This window comes from Oncorhynchus mykiss, chromosome 10 (genome assembly GCF_013265735.2).
Source record: "Oncorhynchus mykiss isolate Arlee chromosome 10, USDA_OmykA_1.1, whole genome shotgun sequence".
Lineage (NCBI taxonomy): Eukaryota > Metazoa > Chordata > Actinopteri > Salmoniformes > Salmonidae > Oncorhynchus > Oncorhynchus mykiss.
This window is the reverse complement of record NC_048574.1, coordinates 69202608-69221694: the sequence shown is the minus strand read 5'-3', so window position 1 is coordinate 69221694 and position 19087 is coordinate 69202608. Positions and strand designations below refer to the sequence as shown.

General features: G+C 40.0%; 2 protein-coding genes across 6 annotated transcripts in view; both read left to right on the top strand.

The window, feature by feature from the left end:
- The first annotated feature begins 315 nt into the window (after positions 1-315).
- On the top strand, positions 316-12514 carry LOC110498431 (probable E3 ubiquitin-protein ligase HERC3). Of its 3 annotated transcripts, none has more exons than XM_036933694.1 (24): positions 316-720; positions 1193-1307; positions 1431-1501; positions 1862-2083; positions 2307-2398; positions 2592-2722; positions 2903-3030; positions 3168-3244; positions 3342-3460; positions 3645-3704; positions 3807-3912; positions 4067-4259; positions 4405-4562; positions 6301-6375; positions 6496-6540; positions 6639-6725; positions 6848-6970; positions 7187-7330; positions 7630-7688; positions 10992-11055; positions 11146-11204; positions 11331-11514; positions 11703-11802; positions 11908-12514. In XM_036933694.1, exons 1-24 carry the CDS (start codon positions 492-494, stop codon positions 12123-12125), a joined length of 2859 nt encoding a protein of 952 aa, XP_036789589.1. In that variant the 5' UTR covers positions 316-491; the 3' UTR covers positions 12126-12514. The 3 variants fall into 3 exon arrangements, with proteins under 3 accessions (XP_036789589.1, XP_036789588.1, XP_036789587.1); XM_036933693.1 differs by having other exon boundaries at positions 7627-7688; XM_036933692.1 differs by having other exon boundaries at positions 317-720; positions 7522-7688.
- Positions 12515-12685: 171 nt separating this feature from the next.
- Positions 12686-19087, top strand: part of LOC110498458 (probable E3 ubiquitin-protein ligase HERC3) — a 36596-nt gene continuing 30194 nt past the window's right edge. For 2 of the 3 annotated variants that reach the window (XM_036933689.1, XM_036933691.1), the window contains exons 1-5: positions 12686-12902; positions 13935-14272; positions 17770-17929; positions 18635-18711; positions 18859-19080. In XM_036933689.1, the coding sequence (XP_036789584.1) occupies positions 14047-14272; positions 17770-17929; positions 18635-18711; positions 18859-19080 (685 nt within the window). In that variant the 5' untranslated portion in view covers positions 12686-12902; positions 13935-14046. Of the gene's footprint in view, positions 12903-13934; positions 14273-17769; positions 17930-17970; positions 17993-18634; positions 18712-18858; positions 19081-19087 lie in introns of those variants that run through there. The other variant, XM_036933690.1, reaches the window with a different exon arrangement.

Sequence of the window (19087 nt, the reverse complement as noted above, 5' to 3'; positions counted from 1 at the left end):
ATGCCGAAACAAATGAATTGTGCTTGGAGTTCAAAACAGTTAACCTAAACTAGCAGTGTCATTAAAAGTCCACTTCCATTCTCAAAACATTCTGTTTTCACTGTCAGGAAACGTATGGCTTTGTCCCCAGAACCAATGGGAAACCAAAAAAGTACTTTCGAACAACTTCCAAGGAACCAAATGTGCTAGCTGGGTTGTTTGTTTGTTTAAAATACTTTACCTCTACCCTGTCCCACTGCAAATGTGCCAACCTGATATTTTAGTTTACTCAGGCCATGCCCATTGTGGCATACGTTTCTGTTTGGAGGAAAATGCCAATTTAGGTTTCGTTTTCGTTTCTTGCTGTGTTTCTTTTACAGATATGTCATATGGTCTCGTTCATCGCTTTCAGAACGCACTGACTCCTAGGGCGCAGACTGACCGTCCTGTGTTCCATCAAGATGAGCTGATTATGGATACGTTTAGACGGTGATAATAATAACACATTTACAATGTTTTCGTGGGGAGAGAACACCCGTGATGGCTTCGGTTTAGTGAAATCGAATGATTTGGTAAAGGCGAACACGGACGGTTGCGTAAATTTCATACACCTGAAATCTCCAGTTACGCATCTTTCTGCAGGTAATAAAGTGGTCGCGTTCATCAGAAATAATGGGAAACAAGTGTCCCTCGCTCAGATGCAAGATGACAAAGATGGGAGAAGGATCACAGGAAAACTGAGTAAGCACCTTTCTATGTGTTTTTCCCCACCACAAGAGCCCACTTCTTTACTGAAATGCTTAAACAAAATGTTTAAATCGGCAATCAGCAGGTGAAACAATAACAAAGCGTCCTCCCCACCTGTTTCTGTATAAAGCTGAGGCATGGGGCTTGAGAAATGTAACCACTCTGAAATTCATAGATAGCGCTATTGATGCAAGGACGAACCATCCATGATATCAACATTATAGTTTTAACAATGTTTTGAGACTTTACAGTGTTTGTTTACATGTACATTGTTTACGGACATTGGAGTAAAACAAGCTTATATTTTGAGTTCTGATGGGGTATGACAGTTGAACTAAGCTCGAGGCATTTCTAAGTTATATTCTTCAAGAATCAATGGGTACATGTTATTAAAAATTGGATGAAGTAACTGCTAATTGCCCCTTTAAGCTATTTAATACATTTAATTTATATTTCATGTGTGTAGAGGGTGTGGAGTGCAGGGAGAAGATTCTGGCTCTGAGTTGCTGTGATGCACATATTATTTTACTGTCTGAAGAGGGCAGAGTTTTCTGCCTCACCCAATCATCCAATGTTCCCAGGTGGGTGCTTGACAGAAATGACACATCTCTCGGCTTAGGCCGACTCACATTTTAGTGGCTTCTGTCAATTGTAGTAATTGACCATGTTGTAATGATTACTTTTGGTTGTCTGTGTTTTCTCAGACCAGTGGGTAACTTGAATCACGTAATTCAGGTTGCATGTGGAGACCAGCATTCAATTGCACTAACCCAAGGTAAACAATCACATTCTAAATCACTCAGTTTGAGAAGGGATATGATAGGAGGCTGTCTGTGCTCTTTGAATGTCCTTTATACAAAATAGTCTCTGTTCCAGGTACGTAGATATCAACATGAGAATACTGGAAGAGATGGAGACCTGCACACTGTCAATTTTTTTTAAATATAAAATAAACAGAGGCTTTAATGCTAAAATAGAGATGTTTTATTGGGACATCATCTTGCCCAAAAGCCCATGAGTTTGAGAAGGTTCACAATAGACATTAGAAATAAAACGACATTTATCACATACTCTAACAATGCAGCATGTGTCCTGTGAGATTTCCTATGTATAAATATTATTTTACCTCCATTAGATGGTAAAGTGTTCACGTGGGGCCAGAACTCCAGCGGACAGCTGGGTTTGGGGGAGAGAGAGCCCAGCACCTTGTCTCCCCAGCCTGTCAAGTCTCTGTCAGGGATCCCCCTGGCTCAGATCACCGCTGGGGGAGACCACAGCTTCGCCCTGTCCCTCTCTGGAGCCGTGTTTGGCTGGGGCAAGAACAGCGCCGGGCAGCTGGGACTGGGGGACACAATAGGTACTGTATACACAAATATTATTAAATAATATCTCTTTCATTAATAGTTGGTATGTTTTAAAGAAAAGTAATACGTTTGATATGTTTGAAGCAGACAGTATGAGTAGATAATTTAATGTCAAATAGTATACGTAGATTTTTTTTAATAGCTTTTTCTTTTTACAATGGTCAAAACAGAAAAAGACCATCAAAGAAAAAAATTGGTGAAATCTATTTTCTACAGACAGACCTGCTCCAGCTCCTGTTGATTGCCTGAATCTAAAGAAGACCGTTGCTGTTTCCTGTGGAGGGGAGCATACTGCTGTTCTGACAAAGGTTCTGACGTTTTTTTACACAACAATATTTCCAACTGATACTATGTTTTTTTCTCCCAGTACCATTAAGGTCTAAAGAATGTTTGGACCAATGATGTCTTGCTGTTTAGCATCACATACAGTAGAAACATTCATATCAACAACAGGAGCAGAACACATCCTCATGATAACTGTGTGAATGGCTTTTGTTCTAGGGAGGTTTCGTGTTCACATTTGGCTCGGGTCGATATGGACAGCTTGGACACAACTCTCTCAGAAATGAACTACGACCTCGACTGGTCGCCGAATTCTGGGGGGCAAAGGTGACCCAGATAGCATGTGGAAGGTATGTAGTTACTAGATTGATATAAGTCATGTGAATCTCTGTTAAATCATATATAGTCACACAAAGATCAATGGATGTAGCTTGGAGTGTCACTGGGTATATTATTGGATATATGCATTCTTAGGGATCACAGTTGATTTGTGATTTTTCCTTTACCTACAATCCTGTTTGTCAAATTAGAAACCACACATTGGCGTTTGTGGGCTCCTTCAAAAATATCTACTCATTTGGGCATGGAGAGCAAGGGCAGCTGGGAAATGGAGTCAAGATGGATCAGTCTGTGCCTCTGCCAGTACACCTACCACAGGGTAGTTAAAACATTCCTTTCCTTTGCATAACGTAACCTAATTAAAATGCAATACAGTACTTAGGCTGAAATGTTGGTCTCTGTGAAATGATAAAATAACAGGTTTATAACATCCTAACTGTTTTGGGTAACTTTCAGACCACATTGATGACCAGCAAATTGAACAAACCTTTGCTGGAGGAAACCATTCTTTTGCCTTGTGCAGCACTACTCAAGTAATGTGTTTACAGTTCAAAGTTTACAGTTAGTTTGTTCTGTTTGTCCTTAGTACTTAACATTGTTTTAATACAGTGCATAAAATTGTTATAACAGGAATCAGGAAAATGGTTGAATGACTCCAATCTCGGAAAAGTGACTCAAACATTAGATGATGACATCATTAACAGATGGATCTCGGACTGTGACTCAAAATCATGGAAGACGATACAGAAGTTAGTATAATACAAATAAACCTGATGCCTAGGCTCAATACAAATACGCAACTCATGATGGTTGATAATTGGACAAGGCAACACAAACATACATGACTCAGTGACACAAAACAACTACTGAAAAGTTGAAGGTCTCAGGAACTTACATACACGGAACTATAAGATTCTTCACTTTTATTTTCAGGGAAATCACAAAAACATTCTCTTCTGCATCATGTTTAAATGGGAGCTTCCTGGACAAACGGTAAAAATGAACTGCCTATCCATGAATGTTTTATCACATTATTGAACACTTTGTTTTATTGATGCATATTTAATAGTATTTATTGATCTCATCAATCACTAGCCGTGACAAACATTATCAAACCTCACTGAAGCACTCTGGCCTGGACTTGTCATTCGCCCAACTGGCTTTTCAAAAGCTGGCTAAAAAGAATAAAGTGCTAGCTGAGGTATCATTTAATTTATTATCTTTATGATCAGATACTTATTTTCAATAGTTCTGTTTGTTGTCCTTGATATTCAATTTGACCAGTCATTGATACTGTAAGCCACGATAAGTCATTTTAGTTGTAACCCACACAAGCACTCCTGTTATGGTTCTAGGTTGAAGATGTTGTCCAGCGCATTCTCCTTCCCTCCCTGAGTAAGGATCCCATTGGGGTGGAGGGTCTGAGGGTGTACCTCATCATCCCTGAGCTCCTGAGGGTTCTCCGAAAACAACAACGTGGCATGGATATTACTGAGGCCTTCGCTGCTGCCATCCTCAGACTGAACCCAGACAAGCTCCAGGTCCTTGGTAAAGTCACCATCCATCAGAATACCTTTTTTTCCATTCTCTTCTCTTGTCTTGACTTCTCTCCTCCCCTCTTCTTCTCTCTTTTTAAGATATAGCAGGTTTTGTGTGCTGTGGTATTAACTAAACTTTTGTCTAATTCCAATAGAGGGCCTATGGTCGACACTTCCCGACACCCCCTTCAGAACTCTGGTGAAAACATTCCACTATGTGTCAGCAGAGTATCTCCGTATGGTGGCAGAGGAGGATTATGCTGCTGAAAAACTATTTGAAGGGACTGTAAAGGTTATGGAGAGGCTGTATGAGGTAAATAAATATCCATTGCCATAATTGTGTGCCTTCAAAAAGTATTCATACCTCTTGACTTATTCCACATTTTGTTGTGTTGTATTCAAAATGTATTTTTTAAAAAATGAGTCCCCTCAACCATCTACACACAATACCCCATAATGATAAAGTGAAAACATGTTTGAAAATGTATTGAAAATGAAATACAGAAATATTTAATTTACATAGGTATTCACACCTTGATCAATACTTTGTAGAAGCACCTTTGACAGTGATTACAGCTGTGAGTCTTTCTGGGTAAGTCTTTAAGAGCTTTCCACACCTGAATTGTGCAACATTTTTCCATTATTCATTTCAAAATTCTTCAAGCTCTGTCAAATTTGTTGTTCATTTGCTAGACAACCATTTTCAGGTCTTTCCATAGATTTTCAAGTAGATTTAAGTCAAAACTGTAACTCGGCTACTCAGGGACATTCACTGTCTTCTTGGTAAGAAATTCCAGTGTAGATTTGGCCTTGTGTTTTAGGTTGTTGCACTGATGAAAGGTGAATTCATCTCCCAGTGTCTGGTGGAAAGCAGACTGAACCAGATTTTCTTCTAGGATTTTGCCTGTGCTTAGCTCCATTCCGTTTCTTTTTTATCCTGAAAAACTCCTCAGTCCTCAACGATTACAAGCATACCCATAACATAATGCAGCCACCACTATGCTTGAAAATATGGAGAGTGGTACGCAGTAATGTGTTGATTTGGATTTACCCCAAAAGTTTGTATTCAGGACAAAAAGTGAATTGCTTTGCCACATTTTTTTAGCAGTATTACTTTAGTGCCTTGTTGCAAACAGGATGCATGTTTTGGAATATTCCTATTCTGTACAGGCTTCCTTCTTTTTACTCAGGTTAGTATTGTGGAGTAACTACAATGTTGTTGACCCATCCTCAGTTTTCTTCTATCACAGCCATTAATTAAACTGTAACTGTTTTAAAATCACCATTTGCCTCATGATGAATTCTCTGAGCAGTTTCCTTCCTCTCCGGCAACTGAGTTAGGAAGGACGCCTGTATCTTACTAGTGACTAGGTGCATTGATACACCCTCCAAAGTGTAATTAATAACTTCACCATGCTCAAATAGATATTCATTGTCTGTTATGTTTTTGTTTTTTTACCCTTCTTTGCGAGGAATTGGAAAACCTCCCTGGTCTATGTGCTTGAATCTATGTTTGAAATGTACTGCTCGACTGAGGGACCTTACAGATGGGAACAGAAGCCCTGGCATAAGGAAGAAATGAGTTAATTGACAATGTCAATGAATATGTCAAATAATCTATACTGAATTTAATTAATTGGTGTTGACTTGTATCTGTGGGGTACAGAGATGAGGTAGTCATTCAAAAAATAATTACTACACACAGAGTCCAGGCAACTTATTATTTGACTTGCTCAGCAAATGTTTACTCCTGAACTTATTTAGGCCATAACAAAGGGGTTGAATAGTTATTGACTCAAGACATTTCGGCTTTAAATGTTTCATTAATTTGTAAAAATTCCCTAAAACACAAGTCTACTTTGACATTATGGGGTATTGTGTGTTGGCCAGTGACCAAAAAAATCTAAATTTGATCAATTTGAAATTCAGGCTGTAACACAACAAAATGTGGAAAAAGTCCAGGGCTGTGAATACTTTCTGAAGGCACTGTATTTGTATGTATGGAGAAAATGTGCAATGTTGTATGCTCCCTTAACCTCTGTTTTGTTCAGGTCAATTGCAACAGACGCATCAAAATTGCGGCAAGCAATTTCCACATCAACAGAGCCAATCGTATGCTTCAGAATGTGAGTAGCCTATCTCATAAAATGACTGCAGGTTGGTATGAAAATGGGTAATTATGTTCATGATGTCACTGAAATCTACAAAGAGTGGAAAATGATTTAGTCATTTCTAATCCTCTTTAGATGCTCAACACACTTGTATATTGTGACTACCTAAATCTTCCCGAGGTAAGCCATGAAAGTCAACACCAATCAATTGAATTCAGAATAGATGATTTAAAATATTTATTGACATTGTTGATTAACTAATTTATTTCTTATGTCAGGGTTACTTTGATACATTTCACCGACAATCCTGCATCTTCAACACAGAGGCTAAGTGTATGGTTTATCAATTGGAACTCAATTACAGCGTAAGTTGTTTCCAAATGTGGTGTTTATTAAAAAAAGGTACCACATTCATTTACTACACTGCTATCAGATTTGAAAAATGAAGGCTAAATGTTGCCATATCTCAAATGTGTTCCTTTTTTAGTTTGTCCTAGGTGGACCGTTAGCCTTTTGGGTCCCTACAATACATGTGAGGAGAGAGAGAGCCCTGGAAGATGCTTTCCAGCACCTTCGACAAAGTGGGCACAACTTCACAATGCCTTTGAAGGTTGGTGTTAGCTAGGTTTTATAGTTTTTTTGTGTGTAAAATGTTCATTTTGACTTTGTAGCTATAAATAAGAACTGAGAAAAGAGTAGTGATTAAACAAGTAATACAAACACCAGGACTTTGTACTTATTTTAACATCTACCTCTGTATTAGGCAAAGTATTTTCATTTCCTAATCCTTATTTAGGAGTAAATAGCGTATTTTTTTTGTCTCCAGGTGAAGTTTCAAGCAGAGAATGGTGTGGATGAAGGTGGTGTTTCACTGGAATTCTTCAGCCTCCTGGGGAAAGAACTTCTCACAATGGAACCAAAGACACTGGAGGTTTACGAGGACTCTGGACTTGCGTGGTTCACAACAGATGTATGATCCATATTCAATTACAAATTGTTCCCAGATTTAACTCAATCTTTCCCCCACAATGTTTTTGTGTTATTTACCAACTTAGAAATATAAATTATTAGAAATGTATATAATCTGTTATACTTATATTACACTGTTAAATATTGAAAGTTCTGATTAGATTATGGCATTCTGTTTTTTTCAATCCATAGGGCGGCGGTATTACTGATGAATTCTACTTACTTGGGCTGCTCTGTGGGAAGGCACTCTATAATCAGTGTGTTCTGAACCTCTGCTTTCCTCTGGCCCTCTTCAAGAAGCTTCTGGGTCTGACTACAACATTGGATGACCTTAAAGAGCTGTCTCCAACTGAAGCAAGGTACAATTATTCTGCTGAAAAAGCTATACAGGTTACTGCCAAAATAAAGGAAACGCCAACATAAAGTGTCTTAAAGTTCCAATGCAAACATTTTTTTAAATCTCACTATCAAGTCATATCTGGGTAACAATTAAGCACCTTACTGTGATTGTATTCAATTAAAATGGTCAAAAAGAGCAAAAAAATAGCTTCTTAGCAGAGGACAATTTCTCAAGCAAGAATTTTGCAAGGACTGTCAGAGTGGTCTGAGTGAAAATGTGCTGTTATTGGCAGAGAGGTTTGGAACGCTCTTTCTTATTGGACTATTAACGAATTTACTTCATGGTGATGTCTGATCATCTGATGGAGATTTGGAAGGCCAAAACTCAGTCTCCACAAAACTTGCACTAAACGTGAATTATGATAATGTGGAAATATATATATATAAAACAAAGGAAATCATGTTTTTTTTACTGCACTGGGCCTTTAATAGGGCTTTGAGCCACCACAAACCATCAAAACAGCTTCAATGCACCTTGGCAAAGATTCTACAAGTGTCTGGAACTCTATTGGAGTGATGCGACACCATTCTTCCACAAGACATTCCATAATTTGGTGTTTTGTTGATGGCGGAGGAAAATGCTGTCTCAGGCACCGCTCCAGAATCTCCCCATAAGTGTTCAATTGGGTTGAGATCTGGTTTACTGAGACACACACACACACACACACACACTTTAACTTAAGAAGGATCCGCCCATTTATTTAAATTTTAGCCTAAAATGACATACCCAAATCTAACTGTCTGTAGCTCAGGACCTGAAGCAAGGATATGCATATTATTGATACCATTTAAAAGGAAACACTTTGAAGTGTGTGGAAATGTGAAATGAATGTAGGATAAAATAACACATTAGATCTGGTAAAAGATAATACATGTATTTTTGAAAATATTTTTTTGTACCATCATCTTTGAAACGCAAGAGAAAGGCTATATTGTCTTATTCCAGCCCAAGCTCAATTTAGATTTTGGCCACTAGATGGCGGCAGTGTATGTGCAATGTTTTAGACTGATCCAATGAACCATTGCATTTATGTTCAAGATTTTGTATCAAGACTGCCAAATGTGCCTAATATGTTTATTAATACATTTTCAAGTTCATAACTGTGCACTCTCTTCAAACAATAGCATGGTTTTCTTTCACTGTAATAGCTACTGTGAAATGGACAGTGCAGTTAGATTAACAAGAATTTAAAGTTTCTGAAAATATTAGATATGTCTATGTCATGGGAAATGTTCTTGTTAATACTAATCGCATTAGTGTACGTTAGCTCAACCATCCCGAGGTCGTGACACCAATCCTGTAGAGGTTAAACCCCCTATACTCCTTTGAGACCCCTCTTTCAATGTCACTGAGATCTCTTCTCCTAGCCATGGTAGCCAAAATAATGGGCAACTGGGCATTTTATACATGACCCTCAGCATGATGGGATGTTAATTACTTAGTTAACTCAGGAACCACACATGTGAAAGTACCTGTTTTCAATATACTTTGTATCCCTCATTCACTCAAGTGTTTCCATTATTTTGGCAGTTACAGTTGAAGTTAGAAGTTTACACTTAGGTTGGAGTCATTAAAACTCGTTTTTCAACCACTCCACGAATGGTTTGTTAACAACCGACTTTGGCAAGTCGGTTAGGACATCTACTTTGTGCATGACACAAGTAATTTTTCCAACAACTGTTTACTGACAGATTATTTCACTTATAATTCACTGTATCACAATTCAAGTGGGTCAGAAGTTTACATACACTAAGTTGACTGTGCCTTTAAATAGCTTTGAAAATTCCAGAAAATTATGCCATCTGATAGGCTAATGCACATCATTTGAGTCAATTGGAGGTGTACCTATGGATGTATTTCAAGGCCTATCTTCACACTCAGTGCCTCTTTGCTTGACATCATGGGAAATCAAAAGAAATCAGCCAAGACCTCAGAAAAAAAATTGTAGACCTCCACAAGTCTGGTTCATCCTTGGGAGGCCTGAATGTACCACGTTCATCTGTACAAACAATAGTATGCAAGTATAAAAACATGGGACCAATCAGCCGTCATACCGCTCAGGAAGGAGACGCGTTCTGTCTCCTAGAGATGAACGTACTTTGGTGCGAAAAGTGCAAATCAATCCCAGAACATCAGCAAAAGGACCTTGTGAAGATGCTGGAGGAAACAGTTGAAAAATTATCTATATCCACAGTAAAACGAGTCCTATATCGACATAACCTGAAAGGCCGCTCAGCAAGGAAGAAGCCACTGCTCCAAAACCGCCATAAAAAAGCCAGACTACGGTTTGCAACTGCACATGGGTACAAAGATTGTACTATTTGGAGAAATGTCCTCTGGTCTGATGAAACATGAATAGAACTGTTTGGCCATAATGACCATCAATATTTTTGGAGGAAAAAGGGGAGGCTTGCAAGCTGAAGAACACCATCCCAACCGTGAAGCACGGGAGTGGCAGCATCATGTTGTGGGGGTGCTTTGCTGCAAGAGGCACTGGTGCACTTCACAAAATAGATGGCATCATGAGGCAGGAAAATTATGTGGATATATTGAAGCAACATCTCAAGACATCAGTCTGGAAGTTAAAGCTTGGTCGCAAATGGGTCTTCCAAATGGACAATGACCCCAAGAATACTTCCAAAGATGTGGCAAAATGTCTTAAGGACAACAAAGTCAAGGTATTGGAGTGGCAATCACAAAGCCCTGACCTCAATCCTATAGAAAATTTGTGGGCACAACTGAAAAAGCTTGTGCGAGCAAGGAGGCCTACAAACCTGACTCGGTTACACCAGCTCTGTCAGGAGGAATGGGCCAAAGTTCACCAAACTTATTGTGGGAAGCTTGTGGAAGGCTACCCGAAACGTTTGACCCAAGTCAAAATAAAATAAAGTGGTGATCCTAGCTGACCTAAGACAGGGAATTTTTACTAGGATTAAATGTTAGGAATTGTCAAACTGAGTTTAAATCTAGTTGGCTAAGGTGTATGTAAACTTCCGACTTCAACTGTACCTGTATATGTTCATGTCTTCAACTGCTGGCTGTTGATTTAAAGAATCCATACTACTGTATCTAAAAACATTTCAGGATAATGTGTTTCAATACTCCAGCAAAGTTAAGGTTTTGTCTCCTTCAAGTTGGTGGTTCCTCAGTTGCCACTAGTTTGGGTGTTACAAAGCACTTCATTTTAAGTGTAGTTGTTGTTTTAGAGATACTATTATATGTCTGCTCAAATCACATTTATTGTTTGTTTGTTTAAAATCAGTGGCTTGCAGAATGTGTTGGATGAAGATGATGAGTTAGTTGAAGCAATGGATTTGGTTTTCATGGTAAGAGAGAATTGATACCTTTAGCCATTTTTGGTAGCCTACACAGGTAACCCCAGCTGATGCTGTAATAATCTTTATTGTCTTTCTAAGTACAAAGGGCAAGAACTGATACCAAATGGAGAGGAGGTCCCTGTTACCATGGTCAACAGGTATATTTGATGACAATAATCTTATCAACATATAAATCTTATGATTCTCTTGAACTAACAAAATGATTCCACAGGAAGTTTTCTGAACTGATAAATAAACATTGGTTTGCCATATATCATTCACAGGAAGAAATATGTTGACTTGTATGTTGACATGAAGCTCAACAAGTCGGTGCAGATTCAGTTTGCAGTCTTTGAGAGAGGCTTCCACAAAGGCTTCCCTATACAGGCATGGAGGATGTTTCTACCTGTGGAGCTGATGACACTTCTACAAGGAGATGACAACTACGAGTGGGACAAGTTGAGAGAGGTAAAGTTCAACCTGCTTGGATATGTCATAAAAGTACATAAGCAATAGAATATGGAAGTTCATACATGTTTGGTAGCCTATCCTGTTTGGTCTCATCCTGTTTGGGCTATACAGTCTATGGCTATAATACAGTGGTATGGTCTATTGTACATGCAGTTGTTTCGTTATGTTTTTCTCTGCACTAACAGAATGCCAACTATCAAGGATATAGGCCCACAGATGACATCATCCAGAACTTCTGGAGTGTTTTCACAGAGTTCTCAGAGGAGGAAAAGAAGAAGTTCTTAAGTGAGTTAACAGACAGTTAATTAAACTTAAATATGTAAATAATTGTATAGTTCCAGAAATGCTTGGTCAGTGGATAATTATTATCCTCTAATTTCTAACTTCTAGCTTTTCTGACTGGAACGGACAGACTGCCCAGAGGACGAAGTCTCTCCAAACTGCAGATGCAAATCACGTCTTTGGGCAGCACTGACGCTGATGAATATTATCCGAAAGCACAAACCTGCTCTGTGACATTATGCCTCCCTAACTACAGCAGTATCGACACACTACAGGAGAAACTTCTCCATGCTATCACCCACTGTGATGTGTTTGGAGATGCTTGAAATTGTTAAACTGGGAAGCATGTAGCATTTTTTAAATATTTGTTTATCCTCACCAGTCATTATTATTATATTATTATTATATTCATGTTTTAAGTCAATGAAACACATTCAGAGCTAACAACTGAACATCTTCAAACATATTAAGTCGTCTTAAATATAGTTTTCCTATTTAAATTACTTCAGTATTGCACAATGTGGACCAATATAAATATGTATTTCTTGACATGTTCTACTCATGTTTCCTTCATGCACTGGGATAACTGGATACTTAATAACTGGATACTCTGCTGTTTGAATATCTAAACGACGTGCTGTCTTTGTTAATAAAAATGTTAAACTGCGAATGAGTGCCATAGTAAAAAGAGCCACTGTTAATAAATATTTGTTGTGGAAGTTCTAGTGCAATACTGTTTTTTAGGAAGTTATGCAAGTACATCGCATGATTCGGCTAGATTTTGCTGACACCAGTCATGCCCGCCACTAGATTCAATACCCACAAAGTCATAAACCCCGCCCTTTTCTGAAATGTCTCTTCATAAAATGTGATGTAACACCTTACCCTAACAGCACTGATAAACGTATGCCTAACGGAGTCTTAAATGAAGACCAAACTGCATTTTTTTGGCCAATTGAATGGCTGTGGAATCTGACTTTGTGGGTATAGAAGTATAAACCCAAAGTCACATGTTGAGTGACGAAGAGCATCAACCTACATCACAACTTCCTTGTTATTGTCGAAACGCCCAGCTAGTGGAATTCAGGAATGCATCTCTACAGGTAAAACACATGCTATTTGTTGCTTTAAATCACGTAGCTACGTTTTGTGCAATTGATTACATTTCTATATTTGAACGTTGAAGAGTCTGTGAAATGCAGATAGATTCACTAGATTGGCTAAATATGGCAAGCTTGCTAGTATTCTGCGAAATGGACGCATTTGTAAATCTCGTTAAGCCCTACCCGTTAGCTGTCGTTTTTATCCGTATAGCTAGTTACCGACCGCTAGCGAATACGATGGAGTTGACACGATTGACTAGCTACTGTAACTATTTTACATAGTTATAGGCTATAGCTAACTATATACAGTAGCTATAGGGCCATATGGTGGTCACGTCCAGACGATATTGGATGTACGCATAGAGCAATAGTTGGAATCTTACGTCAGCCAAAGTACATCCATCTGCTAGCGCAAGCTCGGAATCATTCCTTGCATATTCATTCATTGTCAATGTAACCCTCTTTCTGTCGTAACCATCACAACAACTATCATCATCCATAAGGCCTCTATCTAGCAATAAGCCACATAGGTAACTATGACACATGCAGAATGAATGATGTGTATTGTCTGAGCATGACAGATTGTAGTTGCATTTGTAAACTGAAAGTGCCACTTGACTTCTAAGGAAAGGAGGGGGCCCATGTCTCCATGTTTACTCCCAAGAGGGCACCGAACCTTTAGAGCAGTCTCTCTGCCTTCACCTTGGCTAACTCTGTCCATAGCACGCACGTTGGGAGTGGATTGCGTTAAGGCAGGACAGTTTGGGGCTGCTTAAACAGGGATTACAGAGGCACTGGGTTTATTTAAACAAGCTGGTGGTGCTTCCACCTTATCTTTTCACCGCTCACGTCACACACTCACACCCAGGGCCAGGCTCCACCCCCAGCAGAGTGTTTACCCAGCCTCGCTTCATTTTTAAAACATGATCCAACATATCAGATGATGAGTGCACTGTAAGGGCCAATGATGTGATCTTACTACCATCTGACACCCTACTTCTTCTCCTCCTCTCCCCTGTTTCTCCTTTCCAGACTTGTGATTTACACCAAGGGGAGAAGGCAGGGCCGCCTTCTAGCCTGAAGCTCTCCTCCTTCTTCCCCTCCTGTCTTTCACTCTCTCCTTCCCTCCTTCCCACTCTAAGCCATGATGCTGTGTTGGGGCAGTACTGTGGAGGGCCAGCTGGGTATCGGCGGAGCGGGGGACCCAGTGTACGAACCCCGAAGCTGCCAGGCGTTCAATGGGCGTGGCCTGAAGGAGGTGGCGTGCGGCTGGCGCCATTCGCTATTCCTGTTGCGTGATGGGAGAGTGTACACGTGCGGCTCCAACCGCTGTGGGCAGCTGGGCCACGACAAGCCGGGGGACTCGCCAGGTAAGCTGCCAGTACCAGCCAATTAGCAATCTGCAGATGTTAGCTAACAAGCTAACACTGTTTGATGTTTATTTGTGGTAAAACCTGTGTTTGTTGATATTGTGGGTGGATTAAAAAAATATGCTATACTGAATGCCCAATCTAGTGGAATATTCCATTTTATTGTACTTGGCTGCAACTCTAATGTGTAAGCGCAGGGAAATCTGCCAATGAGCAGATTTGTTCTCTACTGTTCTCTACTATAATGAAACGTTATACCTGTGTCACAACGTTTGTTTAGACCCCACCTCCTTAATACTACAGTAGCATTTAATCACTTTTGCAATGCAGACTATATGAATTCATGGTGGATTAGGTTATATTTACTAAACAGAGGGATAATGCCTGGGAGGAAGTAGGTATGACAATCTTAAAGCTCATGTTATTTATGACATTTAGTGTACGTCCCAATTGGCACACTATTTCCTATAAAGTGCACTACTCCTACAGTGTAAAAGTAGTGCACTATAAAGGAAATAGGGAGCCATTTGGGATGAATCCTTACTGGTAGCTCACTGGCTCCTAGGCTAAGCCAGGAGAGTTGATGGGTTGGAGAAGCACTATTTCTAGGACTCAGGAGTGTGTTGTCACTCACATGGCTGTTTAATGAGACCATACACTTGACGACTGCTTCTGGAAACTACTACAAAACGTTGATTATTGTTGGAAGCACTCCCTTTGCCACCAGTCATTCTCAGAGCACCTTCTCATTTAATAGGCATATTTATTAACCAGTTGGGCCGATAACACCAGCTTTACCATACGCAAAGGCAAGGATAGTTTTTTCTTCTCTGTACTGAAAGTGATCAGTCTTAACTTGACTGGTGACATTTTATACTTTTTGGGGAATTATATTAACAGTGGACTGACTTATGGACAAAATACTGAAATATTGTTTTTGAGTGAATTATATTAACAGTGGACTGACTAATGGACAAAATACTGAAACATTGTTTTTGAGTGAATTATATTAACAGTGGACTGACTAATGGACAAAATACTGAAACATTGTTTTTGAGTGAATTATATTAACAGTGGACTGACTTATGGACAAAATACTGAAATATTGTTTTTGAGTGAATTATATTAACAGTGGACTGACTAATGGACAAAATACTGAAATATTGTTTTTGAGTGAATTATATTAACAGTGGACTGACTTATGGACAAAATACTGAAATATTGTTTTTGAGTGAATTATATTAACAGTGGACTGACTTATGGACAAAATACTGAAATATTGTTTTTGAGTGAATTATATTAACAGTGGACTGACTAATGGACAAAATAATGAAATATTGTTTTTGAGTGAATTATCCCTTTAAAGCGTCTATCCTTAGTTGAAACAATAACAAAGCAGACACCCCACCTCTATTTTGGTAATAATAATACATAATAAATCTGAGGAATGGGCCTGGAGATATTTAAATGCTCTCAAAATTATAGGCAGAGCAATGTATGAAAGGACTGACCACCCAACATATTCAACTTATAGTTTTAAGCATGTTTAGTCTATACAGTGTTTGTTTACATTTACAATGTTTGCAAACATTGGAATAAAACAAGCTAATATTTTGGGATCTGATGAGGGTTGACAGTTGCAGAAAGCTCATGACTAATTTATAAGTTATATGTTTCAAGAATCAATGGGTAGGTCTATGTATAATTTACAGTCCAAAATTTAAGCCCAAAAATGGATGCAGCAACTGAAGATTCCCAGTTTTTAAGGTTTCAATGTTAAACGGAGCCAATCTGTTATTTTGTAAATAATCCATTATCGAAACAAGAAAAAAAATCCTTATTTTACCAGGTAAATTGACTGAGAACACATTCTCATTTACAGCAACGACTTGGGGAACAGTTACCGGGAGATGAATGAGCCAATTGGAAGCAGGGGATGATTAGGTGGCCATGAAGGTATGAGGGCCAGATTGGGAATTTAGCCAGGACACCAGGGTTAACACCCCTACTCTTACGATAAATGCCATGGGATCTTTAGTGACCACAGAGAGTCAGGACACCCCTTTAACATTCCACCCGAAAGACGGCACCCTACACAGTGCAATATCCCCAATCACTGCCCTGGGACATTAGGATATTTTGGGGGGGACCCGAGGAAAGAGTGCCTCTTACTGGCCCTCCAACACCACTTCCAGCAGCATCTGGTCTCCCATCCAGGACCAATCCTGCTTAACTGCTTAGCTTCAGAGGCAAGCCAGCAGTGAGATGCAGGGTGGTGTGCTGCTGGCATATAAGACTGAGACTCAATGCCCTATAATAGTATATTTCTGATACACAGGTAGTTTGTATGACGCCGCAGTACAATACTGTATGCTGTGAAATATCTTTCTCCTTTCATCTTATGAGTGGTTTCTACTGTGCTGTGCGTGCCTGCATTCCTATGAAGCTGCTGCTCACAGCTATATCGCATGCAAACCACCACCACTACCACCCAACCACTCTCTAGCCTACATGGTCGGCCACACAGATTTGTGTACAGGAACTGAGGCACGGCAGGAGGAGACTTGTTGGGATGCATTATTTAGTCATCACACACGTGTTCTTGACTTCCAATTCTCAGGCGATATTTAACTATAATTATATCTGCTAAAGTGCTGAGGTAAAATGTATAATGTTAAGGTACATCATTTTTAAGATACAAATTAAATAATTGAATTTGAAAGCAAAGCAGTCTGATGAAACCTATAGGCCTAATGCTGAAACATATTGTTTTTTAAAATAATAAATAAGTACTTTTCTCCAAGAGTGATTGAAAATATTAAGAAATGACTGACATTAACCCCTGTTTATTTTGCATTAATTTCTTCCTAACATGCCTTCATGATAAGTGAAAATGAAATGTGGAGCTAGATAGTTAGAAAGTACTGGGACATTCCAGAAGATGGTTGGTCAGATAGTGTATCCACACTAAATACTTGAAGTGGGTTTGGTCTCTATGGCTTCCAGACAAAGGCCTAGCATAACCTTCCAGAATGCTCAGACTAGAAGATACATTGAGAAAAGACACTTCCTTTTCTCATCCACAGTATAGTCTAAGATGCACCAGTCCTAAAACTGGTACAGGTGTAAGATCTTAATTTGACCAGTTTCTCACAGCAGGAAAATAATCCTGCAGCAACCGGAAATGTGAATTATTGTGTAGGTTATAATTAATGTCTGTTTTTGTAGTGGTTGATACATTTTTGAGGGCAAATAAAGTCAGAAATTATAAACTTTAGAAGCCTTTTTAATCCTTGAATAGACTACACGTTTGTGTTTCCTGCTATGCAGGACATTTCCTGAAACAACCGGGTGATCAAATTAAGGTTGTGCATTTGTAGATGTGGATCGTTCATTCTAGACACTAGTCTTTCTAGAGAGCCTGGCTAAAGTCTGTCATACCCTCCCCTCCCTCCCCACTCCTCCCTCCCCCTTCGTCCCTCCTCCTTACCCCCTAGAACTGGTGGTGGCCCTGGACACCCAGAAGATAGGGGTGGTATCGTGCGGCCAGGCCCACTCCATGGCGCTGAATGAGCAGGGTCAGGTGTTTGCCTGGGGGGCCGGTGGAGGGGGTCAGCTGGGACTGGGGACCGCTGAGGAGACCGTCCCAATCCCCAGGTGACCCAGCATGCTAGAACATACATTATTGAAGCTTTGCTGAGGAATAGCCTACTGGAAGAGGTACATGAAAACCAATGGAATTGTGAGAACTGCATGTGATGGCTAAATGCTACGGGCATAGACTTTTAAAAAAACCAGACCTGCAACATAGCGAGACTTCCAGGAAGGCTTATGAAACAGACCAGGTTGGGTTTGAGAAGTCAATGAGAGAAGTGAGAAATTCTTGGTGGTTAATTTTCTCGAAATCTAAATGCACAACCTGAGATTCTAGCCAATGTCTTCAGTAGTTAAACATGTTATCACTCAAACCTCGTGAAAATGCCAAACTGACGTTTTGATTTTCATCAAAAACAATTTTGTCGGAGGAGTGCCTTTGATTTGACGGCCTGCACATGCACAGTTCGGCGCTACACGACCGTTCGACCCGATGACGGGTTTCTGCGCATGGGCTTAGCTAGCCAACGTCTCCATGACATCACCTACAGTGTCATCGGTGATTTCTATTTAAGAAGCAGTTTCTGCCCATCTTCATATTGCTGGGAGGGTTACAAAGGCTACAACACGTACAGTGTTCTAGATGTTGATTATACAGGGATTGTAAAGCTAACTGTACATTGCATGTAGTTGGTTAAAATCTGCCAAATACTGCATAGTTGTTCAGGCATTGGCCTCGCAACTCAATGCATCTCCTGTATTTCTCAGGCTGATCAAGAAGCTGTGCGAGCATCGCATCTCTCAAATAATGTGTGGCAACAAGCACTGCATCGCACTCTCTAAAGGTGAGAATGAAGCCAACAGCAACACCTCACACTACCACTGATACTGTAGCGCTACACACCAAAGTTACATGCTTAACAGCTCATGCTAGGCTAATGCTAGGTTAATGCCAGGCTAATGCTAGGCTAACCCCCTCTTTTCTCTCCCAGACGGTCAGCTGTTCACGTGGGGCCAGAACTTGAGCGGTCAGCTGGGTTTGGGGAAGGGAGAGCCCAGCACCTTGTCTCCCCAGCCCCTCAAGTCTCTGTCAGGGATCCCCCTGGCTCAGATCACCGCTGGGGGAGACCACAGCTTCGCCCTGTCCCTCTCTGGAGCCGTGTTCGGCTGGGGCAAGAACAGCGCCGGACAGCTGGGGTTAAATGACAAACAGGGTAGGCT